Source organism: Artemia franciscana, chromosome 1, assembly GCF_032884065.1.
Source record: "Artemia franciscana chromosome 1, ASM3288406v1, whole genome shotgun sequence".
Taxonomy (NCBI): Eukaryota; Metazoa; Arthropoda; class Branchiopoda; order Anostraca; family Artemiidae; genus Artemia; species Artemia franciscana.
In genome coordinates, this window is record NC_088863.1 from 60,378,418 (window position 1) to 60,390,852 (window position 12,435).

Here is a 12,435-nt window from a genome sequence, read left to right on the forward strand (position 1 = left end):
ACGATCTCTCCACTCTAAGCGTTTTCCAAGATTTCCCGTTTCCCCATTCTACTCCTCCCAGTATCACTGAATACGGTTGGGCTTTAAAATAAGAGCTCTGAGACACGATGTCCTTTTAAATATCAAATTTCATTAAGATCCGATCACCCTTTCGTAAGGTAAAAATACCTCTTTTTTCTATTTTTTTCCGAATTTCATCCGTTTCATCCCAATTTTTTCAACTCTAAGCGTTTTCCAAGATTTCCGATTTCCCTCTTCAACTCCCCCAAATGTTGCCGGATCAGGCCAGGATTGAAAATCAGAGGTCTGGGTTACGAGGTCCTTCTAAAAATCAAATTTCATTAAGATCTCATCTCCCGTTCGTAAGTTAAAAATCACTCATTTTTTCTAATCTTTCCAAGTTACGCCCTCCCCAAAAAAAAAACCAAAGACAGCGGATCCGTCCCGGTTGTATCAATCACGTATCTAGGTTCTGTGCGTATTTTTCCCACCAAGTTTCAACCTGTTGCCTCTACCCTAAGCGTTTTCCAATATTTCTGGCTTCCCCCTCCAATTCCCGCCAATTTCACCGGACCCGGTCCGGATTTAGAATAAGAGCTCTGAGTTATGATATCCTTCTAAATATCAAATTTCATTAAGATCCGATCACCTTTTCTTAAGTTAAAAATACCTAATTTTGTCCATATTTCCTGAAATAACCCCCCCCCCTTGACTTCCCAAAAAATAGCGGATCCGTTCCATTTTTGTCAATCACTCCTCCACTACCACCCTCCACCCAGATGGTCGAATCGGGTAGTGATTATTTCTAATTTAATCTTGTCTGGTCCCTGATACGCCTGCCATTTTTCATTGTCTTAGCTTATCTGGAAGTGCCCAAACTAGCAAAAGCGGGACCGACGAACCGACAGAAATTACGATCGCTATATGTCACTTGTTAAATACCAAGCACCATAAAAATGAGCCAAATATTACCATAAGACAAAGGTATACTAAAGAGAACTGGACTATTTCTGTGGATTCTTGTATTATGCAAGCCTATTGTAGTTTTGACAAGATTTTAGAAAATGTTAAATTCCAGCTGAAGGGCGTTAAATTGGGGTGTGTGTACCCCATTGCAAATTATGCTAATGCACCTCAGTGTTTAGTTAATTAGTTATCATATTTTTTAAATCATAAAACTGAATATTTTTCTAGGACCTTTTGTTAGTGCGCTTGCTAACAAGTTTGGATTTCGAGCTGTTACCATAGTAGGCAGCATTATTGGATGTATTGGCTTCGTCCTTTCTTCATTTGCCACTAGCGTTGAATTTTTGTTTATCACGTATGGAGTAATTGGAGGTGAGTGCCCATTCCTTTTACCTTGAGTTTTTAGATGCTATGGGCATCGTGTATAGATCCTTGTTTATAAAAACTCCATAAGGAACATGTTATATTATTAATCAGTCAGACAATTTTAGTTTATTCATTCTTAATTCAAAATGTGTTTCTCGCATTAGGACTTACACTTCTCCCCTATTAGTTATTAAATAAAGAAATTTTTTGTCAGACTGAAAATAAGGAAAAAGACTAAAACTTAAAACGAGCAGAAAATTTTTCGAATGTGAGGGGGGCTTCCCCTTGCTCCATCCTTGTCATTTACACTAAAGTCTTAAAGTTCTTTGAAAATGTTTCTCATTCAAATTCAATGGAACCGGAATTCTTGGAAAACGCTTAGAGTGAAGAGATCGGGATGAAACTTGGTGGGAAGAATAAGCACAAGTCCTAGATATGTGATTAACATAATCAGACCAGATCTGCTTTCTTTGGGAGAGTTTGGGGGGGGGGTGTAATTTGATAATTCGGAAAGAATAGAAAAAAATGAGGCATTTTTAACTTACGAACAGGTGATTGTATCCTAATAAAATTTGATATTTAGAAGGATATTGTGTCTCGGAGACATCATTTTAAATCCTGTCCGGATCCGGTGACATTGGGGGAACGGGAGGAGGAAACTGGAAATCTTGGAAAACGCTTAGAGTAGAGAAATCGTAATGATATTTGATGGGAAAGTATAAGCAAAAGTTTTAAATACGTGATTAACATAAACAGACTGGATTGGCTCGCTTTGGGGGAGTTGGGGGGGGGGTAATTCGGAAAAATTAGAAAAAAAGAGGTATTTTTTAATTTACGAAGATCAGATCTTACGATCAGATCTTGATGAAATTTGATGTTCAGAAGGACTTCGTGTCTCAGAGCTCTTTTTTGAATCCTGACCGGATCTGGTGAGTGCGAGTGGAAGGACGGTTAATTCGGAAAAACAAGAAAAAATGAGGTATTTTTAACTTACGAACAGGCTATCGGATCTTAACGAAATTTGATATTTAGAAGGATCTCGTGTCTCAGAGCTCTCATTTTAAATCCTGACCGGATCTGGTGACATTGGGGGGAGTTGGAGGGGGAAACCGGATGTCTTGGAAATCGCTTAGAGTTAAGGGATCGTAATGAAACTTGGTGGGAAGAAGCTCTTGGCTCTTCCGACCTCGTCACAAGTGCCATATGAGCTTCTGGCTCTGGTTTTTAAGGAACTGTGATAAATAACAAACTTCAGAGTTAAGAGCGATATTTGACCAAAGGGCAACCCACCTCGCATAAGGAAAAATCTATGCTTGTCTTAAGTTTTAACCTTGCTCCTTACTTTCACTTGAAAAAATTAGAAATTCCTACCCCCAAAATTCATTTATATTCTCAATAACAAATTCCATATTTCAACACTGGGAAAATAGCATAGTTTACAGGAGTTTCCTGTGGGTCTATGGGGGTTTTGTCATCCCCAAAGACATATTTATGAGACCTCTCAACTATGCTGAGCCAAATGGCCATCTCTAAATTTTGACCAGTTGTATTTGGGGTAGAGGAGGCGTGGGAGAGAGGCTAGTTGCTCTTTCTGTTAGGTCACTTAAAAAGGGCACCAGAATATTCCCATTCGAGTGAGCTCTCTCCCGATATTCTTGGGCCATTAGTTCGATAGGATCACCCCTGGTGAAAAAAATAAACACGCGTCCTTGATTTTTCTTCTGGCAAAATAAAAATGTAGTTAAGAGTTGGAAACCTCTACAGCAGGGTTTTCTGGTGTAGTGATTTTCATTAACATTGCTTGACTTTTTGGGGCGTTTTCTCCGTTTTTGGAAAACCTGTAAATTTTTTCGGGCTCTTAGCTTTTGATTGGTAACAATAGACTTAATGAATTTTACATATTGGAAATCGGCATAAAAAGCCATTTTTTATATAACTATTTTATTGTTATCGAAATGTCTCGCTTTTCTTAGTGTCAGTCACTATTGAGTAGTCTTTCCTTGCTAAGCGTTCGTTACCACGAACTGTTGGATACAATTATTATTATTGTCTTTTGTCAAAACTAAAATATATTTCGTCTTAACTTGAAAAAAATCATTTTGATTTTACTATAATTTCACAACATTTTCATGTGGATTTTCAGTCTATAAGCTATTATGTAATATTTTGCTACTGATGTTTCATTTTTAACCCAATTAAGTGCTTTTAATGCCTAATACAGTAGAATCAAGATTTGGAAGTGGCAGAAAGTTAATTGCGGTTAATAAGAATCTCAGTATATCATTTGATTGCGTCATAAAAGTTACATTATCTCGATTTTTTGCTTCAATTCTGAGAAATTGTTGGCTTTAAAACATGTTATTGGTCTATTAATTTGTTCACAAATTTGAACACTGGAGAGGACACAAAATATTAATAGAAAGAAAATTCAACTCATTCAACTTGCGGACCCCCCCAATAATGCTTGTGGTGCCCTCTTTTTCTGTTTTTTTTTTACTCTTTTTAGAATAAATTTGTCAATTTGGTCAATTATTTACATCTTTGTTACATTCCCCCTAGATTTTGTTCATTGGCGCTCTTGTCACAGTGGGGGTCCCACAAGACTTTGCTCTAGATCCACTCAACCCCTCCCCTTTACAAACTTATCTGCGCCGTGATTTTTTTGTTTCTCTTTGTCCGAACCTCACTATAGTCGCATCTCATGATAAAAAAAAACTATAACAAGATTTTCTTACTTTTTGTTTGATTTTAACATCTCAACGGAAGCAAAACAAAAAATAAAAATAAAGTGGACTTGGTTTGAAAACCCTATAGCAACAATAATTGTTCCGAAGTATTGTCTGCGGATGCTGTCTTTGTTCAATTAGTCAGATTCATTATAATGAAAGAAGGATTGTGCTCTAGATTGTATTTTTATAATAAAAAAAAGCGTGGCTTAGATTTTCATTTATGATCGGTCACTCAAGAGAATTGCGCTTGGAAGTTAAACATCCAAACTCACCAAACTGCATGTAGGATGTACTAATAGTTCTGTTGAGCTGCATGATTTTGTTGTGGTCTAAAAAATGTAAATATATGTTGCTGGGTCATTAATGACCAAGCAGCTGTAGTCATTAACTTACGCTCTGGTCGCATTTATAGAACCTTTTAGGTAAGATCAAAGTTACGTACGACTACATTGCCAATTCAAAGGCGAACTTTGGTTTTTCTTCAAATGTTTTTGGAGGTGATTCCTTTTGAAAATCATTGACTAATCATATTTAAAGACGTAAGTCATATTTTTTTTTTTTTAGATTAGAAAGCTTGGGAGCTTAGAAACGCAGTTCTCCTGTCCTTAAGACGAATCTGGCAAAATATACAAATACCACAATTGTATCCAGGATTTTTCTCGCGGGGGGGGGGGGAGATCACAAAAAAAACTTTAAAAAAGCATAAAAAATTAGTTTATATTCAATTTTCGTTAAGTTTTTACGAGTTAAACAAATATTTCAGGGTGTTTCAAACCCCCTACCCCCCCTGGATACGACCTTAATTAATACCCAATAGTTTAGAACAAAGGCGTGTTTTCAAACCAGTATATTGTCATTCTAATTTTGTGTCTGTTTAGTAAGAGCTTGACATTAAAATCATGAGAAGTCATGCGTCATTCACTTTCTTTGTTGTATCAGTAGATGTGACAATACATGGGCTTTTGGACATTCTAATCGCCACTAGAATTTTCAAAAGGATACGATCCTAAAGGACAAAAACCCCTAGTCCAAATTACTTTGGTAATTTCCCTTTTCAATAAAGCCCTATTTTGCAAATCCTCAATATGACAAATTCAGTCATTCTGCAGAAAAAAATTATGTAATTAAAGGTATAAGGTTATTCTCATAATCATTCTTGATGGTTTCTTTCCAGCTCAAAAAGCTCCTGATTAAGTAGCTTAGTCATAAATTTGTTCCACGCGGCCACACTAAAACGTAAGCTACTTAGCATAATTATGAGTATATGATTGATCGGCTAAAAATGATCCTCCAATCAGAAGCGAGTCATCGTTCTCACACACCTTATATAAACCTGCATGATAGAATTCAGTAGCCCATGTACTCTGTTACCCATTAGCTCTTTAAATTAACGTCTGTATTTTTGAATCCTGAAGTGTGAGAGCTATTTTCTTTAAACATGGGTATACTTGTGTCATTAAAATAAAATGAAAAGTATGAGCTATTTTCAATGTGATAGTGTTTTCTGCTTTTATTTATTTTCAATTTTTTTTAAGGTACTTATGTTTTATAGCCACTGCACTCAAGTTCTTGGTCTGAGTAGAACCAGTTTCTTTCTGTATTTCAGTATGTACTCGATGATAATCAGCTTAGCATGAGAGAGATAAACTAAAATGTAGACATACTTTAATAAAATGTTCCATATAGAGTTGGTATTTTGGTTAAGTTAGGTTAAACTATAGAAGTCATTTAAATACAATTTAATATACCATTTAATAGTTCTGGGTGACCCGTTATCCATAACTCTGTTGTAGTTTCCAAAATTTTGCTGTTAAAGTATTATTTTCTCATCATATTTAGGTATATTTTATTAGGATTAACCTAACTTTACTTCTCCAGTGTGGTAGCTGTAATACATAATTATCCTTTTAAAAATTGATAAATGGTTGAGCCTTTATGCGTATCTTTTGTATATATTTGAGGGCAAAACATTGGATTTACAAATTTTCAAGAATTTGGCTCTTTAGCTAATCATTTTGAAATTCTGCTAGCCCAAAAATTTACCCAATGAATTCTTGTAAATTTGATTGGTAAAATTGAACATTAGCTAGGATAAGATGAATTTCTGAAAAATCGCTATCACGAGCCCAAATGAGCCAAATTTGCACTTGTGCTTGCCGAGAAAGTGGCGAAAACGTGACACATATAACAGATAGCGATTTTCTTCTTATTAGTAAGATTTGATTCTTAAATTATTTTGTTCAGCCAGAGCTACTTATTGTTTTTTTTTTTCGACAGTTTTTTTTTAATATATATCTATACAGATACACCTGTCTATCGTAACTGTCTATAAAGACAGGTACGATTGAAACGTTTCCAAATAAATATATTTGTCTTTTCTGTTAGTATTTTCAAGTTTTTTTATCCTTTTTCTTTTAACTACAAACAGCTTGAAATAACAATACGCAAAACAAACGACTCAAAATTTAATGTCCACGCTATTAGTTCGTGTTTCTTGTTTTTACCTTCCATTTTATCTTCTGAGATTATTTTTTTTAGTATGTAATTGGAAAACCCACAGAAGAATTTGGCCAAAAATGTTTCTACAGGCACTTCTAAAATTATACATAATTATTACAGGATAAATTTACGGGGGTTGGAGGAGGGACAGTTATATCATGAGAAAATTTTGGATGTAAATCTATTTACTTTTTATACGGAGACCATTCAAAGAGGGGAAATCATCCTGTTGGAGGCTAAATCTTTCTAAAAGACAAATGCAAATTAAGGTTTGAAAAACTTGCATGGCTTCAAAGTACAAAAAATAGAAACAAATAAAGCAGGCCGTATATCAATGCCTAAATCTGTGAAATAGATAACAAGAAATAGCCTTAATTTTCGTCCCTGCTAAAATTGAAATGCGTCGCTAATTCATATTGAACAAAGTTGGACAAACAGCAGGAAAGTCCTCTCTAAAGCATTTCATCTCAATTTTTTATTATTATAAAATGAATATCGTTAGGAATACGAAATAGAAATATGTTTCCAGTCATCAAACAATTGTAGCTCTTTGACAATTTCATTTTGATCAAAGCAAACAATGTCAAAGAAATGTTTCTTTAGGTCCTGATTGACAGAGATGGTGGTGCCTTCCACAAACAATTGGGCGTACTCGTGGGAGCAGAGGTTTTCAGGGGAGGCGGTGCTTATTGGCAGGGTCAAAACTAGAGTTTTGAGTTGTGGGGTATATAAAGAATGTGCGACAAAATTGTCCTGTGTCCCTACAAATGCAGATATATAGGCTAAATCAAGATGCTGTAAGAGGCCCAAAGTTTCAAGGCGTTAAAACGGCGCGCCGACGCCTCGGAACTTTAGGGAGGGGGAGCATCCCCCTCCCTCCCCCTTAATTGTACCCCAACTGCTAGGTTTCGTCTTTAGGTCAAATCAGTATGAAACATGCATCCAGATCACAATGCTAACGTTGAAGTGGGAGTAATCAATCTTTCAATGTAAATACAAGCGGAATAGAGAACTGTTGATCTTTTCGTGTTTTGCAGGAAGTGGTTTTGGTTTAGTGTATGTTCCAGCAGTTGTAGCAGTTGGATTTTATTTTGAAAAGAAAAGAGCTCTTGCAACTGGAATTGCTGTTTGTGGTTCAGGAATAGGGACATTTCTAATGGCGCCTCTTACAACATACCTCATCAATGAATACGGCTGGAGGGGAGCTCTCTTAATCCAAGCAGGTAGGCTGATTTAAAATTTTACCAGGAGAGCAATTTTTTACCGAGGATATTCATTACTTTCCTTAAAGGGTATCCTTAATTTTAATCTAGTTTTATCTTCTAATATTCAGATTAACTGGCAGGGTCTAAAGTTTAGAACAAAATATTCCACTCTCTGAATTGTGAAATGTCCACATTTGGGTCCTAACCCTGAGTTCAATTGACCCCTCTCAAAATAATGTCGCATAGCCTAAGCGCCTGCTTATGCTTTGGTTTACTTATTAATCTTTTTGTGCAGTTGAATAGAAGGTTTTGCGCCTTGATTCGCTGTACTTGTTTTGCAATTCTGTCTAGTCTTTATTGCCATCCATGACCAAGCATAAAATTAAGGCCAAAACTCACTTTTCACAAGTCTGAAGAGTTCGATAAAAGCACGAATTAACTTTCTCCTCGTAATGCTGTAAGTCCGGCAAGTAAAAATAGCTAATAACATTTCTTCCTTTTTTCTCCTTTTTTCTTAAGTAGGTGAGGTATTTATAGCTCGGTGTCTATGAAACATTCCTATAGCACTTTTCTGAGACATCTTGGAACTTTCCATCATACGGTACTTTCCATCCGTATGAACGCAAATATACCTCTCCATCCAACCAAATTTCTGCGGTAAAAATATTGTTAATAATTTAATCAACAAAATTATTTTTCATTTCAGATTTTAATTAAATATTCAAATTGTGTCCAAATTCTTAATTATAATCCGACGTTTTAATATATAAGTCAAAAAACTAAAAAACAGGTATGCTACCAGTCAGTTTATATTATTGACATGTACAATTTAATAGCAAGAAAATGGGGGCTTATATGGCCATTAGCTCAAATCATATTTTGGTTAGGCCTAGGGATGATTTGAAAACTATTTGAAATAAAAGAAAAACAAAACAGAAAACAGCAAGTTCTTCAACTGAAAATAAGAAGCAACGTTAAAACTTAAACGAACAGAAATATTTCGTATATATAGGGGCATTGCCATCCTCAATCCCTTGCTCTTTAAGCTAAACTTTGCCTTTTTTACTCAGTTCCTTAAGAACGACTGCTGAAATACAAGGGCCGTGGAACTGCAATGAGATTTTTTTTTAAATGTGTGAATGTATTTGGCATTATCATATTCATTTAAAAAGGGCGTGAGATATGGTAATTTCTTTCTAATGTATTTTAAGACTTCACCTCAGTTCTCACACTGTAAACTCTAGCTCAAAAATAAGCAACTATCACTATATTTGGCCCCATGTAAGAATTACACCGTGTGAAATTTGTGTTCTTGTTGCTGATATGATTAGATATTCAGGCCTGAAGACATTTCAATTAAGGTTATAGAAACTCAAATGCATATACATTGTAGATTTTCTAGCTGATTCATACTGGGGGGTTATTGCAGGAAAATGTCGCTTACATTTATTTCAATGTTTTGTTTAAGTAACATGATTCACTTCCTTTTTTGTAAATTGTATATACTACTACTACTACTACTACTAACAACTCACTGCTGCACCAAGCCGCCTGATGCCAACACAGATACGCACGCTCCTCTTCCATTCCAAATTATTCAAATCCTCCCTCTTTACACCCTCCCAGGGAGTTCCAATTTCCTTTATATATTTCTTTATGACGTCCTTCTACCCCAGACGAGGACGACCTGCTTTTCGTTTAGCCCTAGACGGTTGTCTATAAGGACAATCTTCGGCAGTCTGTCATCTTTCATCCACAAAACGTGTCTTAGCCATCTCAACATTTCTTTTATCTCAGCCCTAGAAAGCGGGATTTAACCACATTTTTCGTTCGGCCTACTGTTTGAAATACGGTCAGTCAGCCGGGTACCTAGAAGAATCCGTAGCAATTTCTCTGAAAACCATCTAGTAAATCTTCATCCACTTTTCGGAGCGCCCATGCTTCAGAGCCATATTTGACCACTGTCATCACTGTACCTTTCAATATTCTAATCTTGATTTACAGAATTGTCTTCCAATTCTTTTAAACTTTTTTGAACTGTAAAATAAACACCCTGACCCTTTTCTATTCTACTTTTAATATCTTCACTGCTCCCACAGTCTTTACTAATACTACTACCAAGGTAAGTGAAGGTGCCCACCTGATGAATCTTTTTGTTACCCACCGTCACCTTTTTGTCTTCACTTATTCCTAGCTTTAGTGACTTTGTCTTTTTAGCATTAATTTCAAACCTATTCTTGCACTCTGAACTTGCAAAACCTCTAAAAGTTCATTCATTTTGCTCACACTTTCATCTAGGATGCTTAAATCATCAATATAATGGAAGTTCAGGAGAGTTTTTCCTCCTCTTTTGATTCCGTGGTCTTCTCTTGCCTTCCCAGTGCTCCCTAAGTCTATCGAAATGATCGATATAAAGGGGGATAGAACACAACCCTGCTTAACTCCTGGTTTAATACAAAACCAGCTACTAACCTAATTTCCTTCCTTACCGGAGCATTGTTATTAATTACTTTAATGTATTTGGCTGGTATACCATGCTAGGATAACACCTTTGCTAAAGCTCTTCTAACAATAGCATCAAACGCTTGCTCATAATCTATAAAACTGAGGACTAAAGGTGTTTGACCACTAAGGCACTTTTTGATTATTAACCTAAGAGTGAAAATGTGGTCGACACATCCGCTACCTTTTGTAAAACTGCACTGTTCTTCTCTTAAAACTTTTCCTATAACATCTCTCAGTTTCAAAAGTATATAAAGAAAACTTAAAATACTGACAATAGGCCCCAAATACAATGTATAATCAAGATATTATACGATGTAATACAATGTATACTTAGAAAATAATAATAAGAAGACATCAGTAATATATCTAAAAATTGGATGAGAAGTCAAGTAACCAGCCTTAAGATACAAATAAAAAACGGGAATTCCTTTACGATAATCAAAGAAAATAATTTAATATGTTGGCAGAAGGGTTGAAAACTAATTAATTACGAGAAATAAAGTACTGTTAGTGATTGACAGTGAGAGTTAATTATTACAATATTCTGGTAATAATTACATAGTTCCTTAATAGCTTGTAATAAGGTCAACTCTGACATGAAAAGAAAACTATAAGAAAAAGTGTCTTATAATTAATTAATAGCCTATTGAATACTAGACTTATAAATTTAACAATATATATTATGAAAAGAGAAATCACCAATGCAACAGCACAAACACATAAAAAAAATAAAAAAAAAAAGACAGAAGGAGAAAAGGAAGACTGTTTTCCTAAATTAGTGATTAATATAGACCAGCACTTGAATGAGGCCTTAACCCTACTCATCCATACAATCACATAGGTCAAACAGCATAGCCATACACAATCAACCATAAAGAATAATCCATGGACAGGCAGTCATGTCGTCAATAAGTATAAGTCGTCATTTACCAAACAATAGAAACAATAAAGACAAATAATTCAGAGGCAACAACCCAACACAAGGGCTCATCAGGAGAATACACTTGCCTATAGGGTTTCACCACATTCTGACATGAAGAAAACCTGTTTTTTTCAATCCTCGAGGCAGTTTTTGAGGCAGGGGGAGGTTTGAAAATATGACCTTTCCACCGGTACCTACCCACCTACCCACAAATCTGATTTTTTGGCATTATTAACCAATTTCTGATGAAAAACAAGTGCAAAAATAACGCAAACCCACAGAATTAGCAAATTATGTTTAAATCCTAGGTCTATACTCAGGTCATAATAGGGAGGGATAGGCTGGGATGTAATTGTCTCAGCAGAAAATCTTAAAACGGATAGAGTCTTGAATCTGAAAGCTTTTGGCAGTATTCGTTAGTTATTACTGTAGTTGGTTCAGAAATTTTTTTTTTTACCGAAATTACACAAACGCGGTACCAAACTGTTGTGATAGAAACAATTCTGACAGAAAGATATCAACAAGAAGATCGATCAAGTGGATAGTTTCACTTACATGGGTAGAATTGTTATTAAAGACAATTTTTTCACAATTGAATTTTTTGGAAGAATAGGAAGACGAGTGAGAAAAACAAGAATAGAATTGTAAAAAAGGTACAATCGAATACTTTTGGAAACGTAAAACTGTCATAAACCATAGTCTATAAATAAATATTTCAAAGTTCTATCTATATACGAGTGGATGAGCTGGGCAGCAGTTAAACCGAAGACAATATTGATCAATTGCCAGCTACAAATTTATAGCAGATTATAATGAGGAAAAAATTTTCTCTGTAGTGTTTCATTCATAAGGTGCAAATTACGACAGAGACAAACTGAGTTTTTTTTTCGAGTGGTATCAAATACAACATTCAGACTAATGAAAATAGTAGTTAGTATTCTTGAATTAGCAATAAATTACAATATTTTTTCACTAGACTGATTTCTTAAAGTATATCATATTATACGTCAATTAGCCAAATTACTAACTATAATTTGTAATTATAAATTATAAATTGTAAATTATAAATTGTAATTATTAATACTAACTATTGGAATATAGTTCCGACCCTGAATCAAATTTCACGTCTGAACTGGCAGATGAGTTCATTTTTTTCTGAAACAGAAATCGAAACCGTGAGTGTCGCACCCAAGACAATGTCGACTAATGTCCTGAGAAAAACTCTTGTGTCGATGCAACCCCC

The 12,435-nt window shown here is 35.2% G+C and overlaps 2 protein-coding genes across 4 annotated transcripts in view; both read left to right on the top strand.

The window, feature by feature from the left end:
• Positions 1-12,435, top strand: part of LOC136032275 (large ribosomal subunit protein mL66-like) — a 414,576-nt gene that overhangs the window by 334,425 nt on the left and 67,716 nt on the right. The window lies entirely within an intron of this gene.
• LOC136032204 (monocarboxylate transporter 5-like) overlaps positions 1-12,435 on the top strand; it is a 131,259-nt gene that overhangs the window by 29,404 nt on the left and 89,420 nt on the right. For all 3 annotated transcript variants that reach the window (XM_065712411.1, XM_065712426.1, XM_065712419.1), the window contains exons 4-5: positions 1,195-1,338; positions 7,598-7,783. In XM_065712411.1, coding sequence (XP_065568483.1) covers positions 1,195-1,338; positions 7,598-7,783 — 330 coding nt within the window. The remainder of the gene's footprint in view (positions 1-1,194; positions 1,339-7,597; positions 7,784-12,435) is intronic.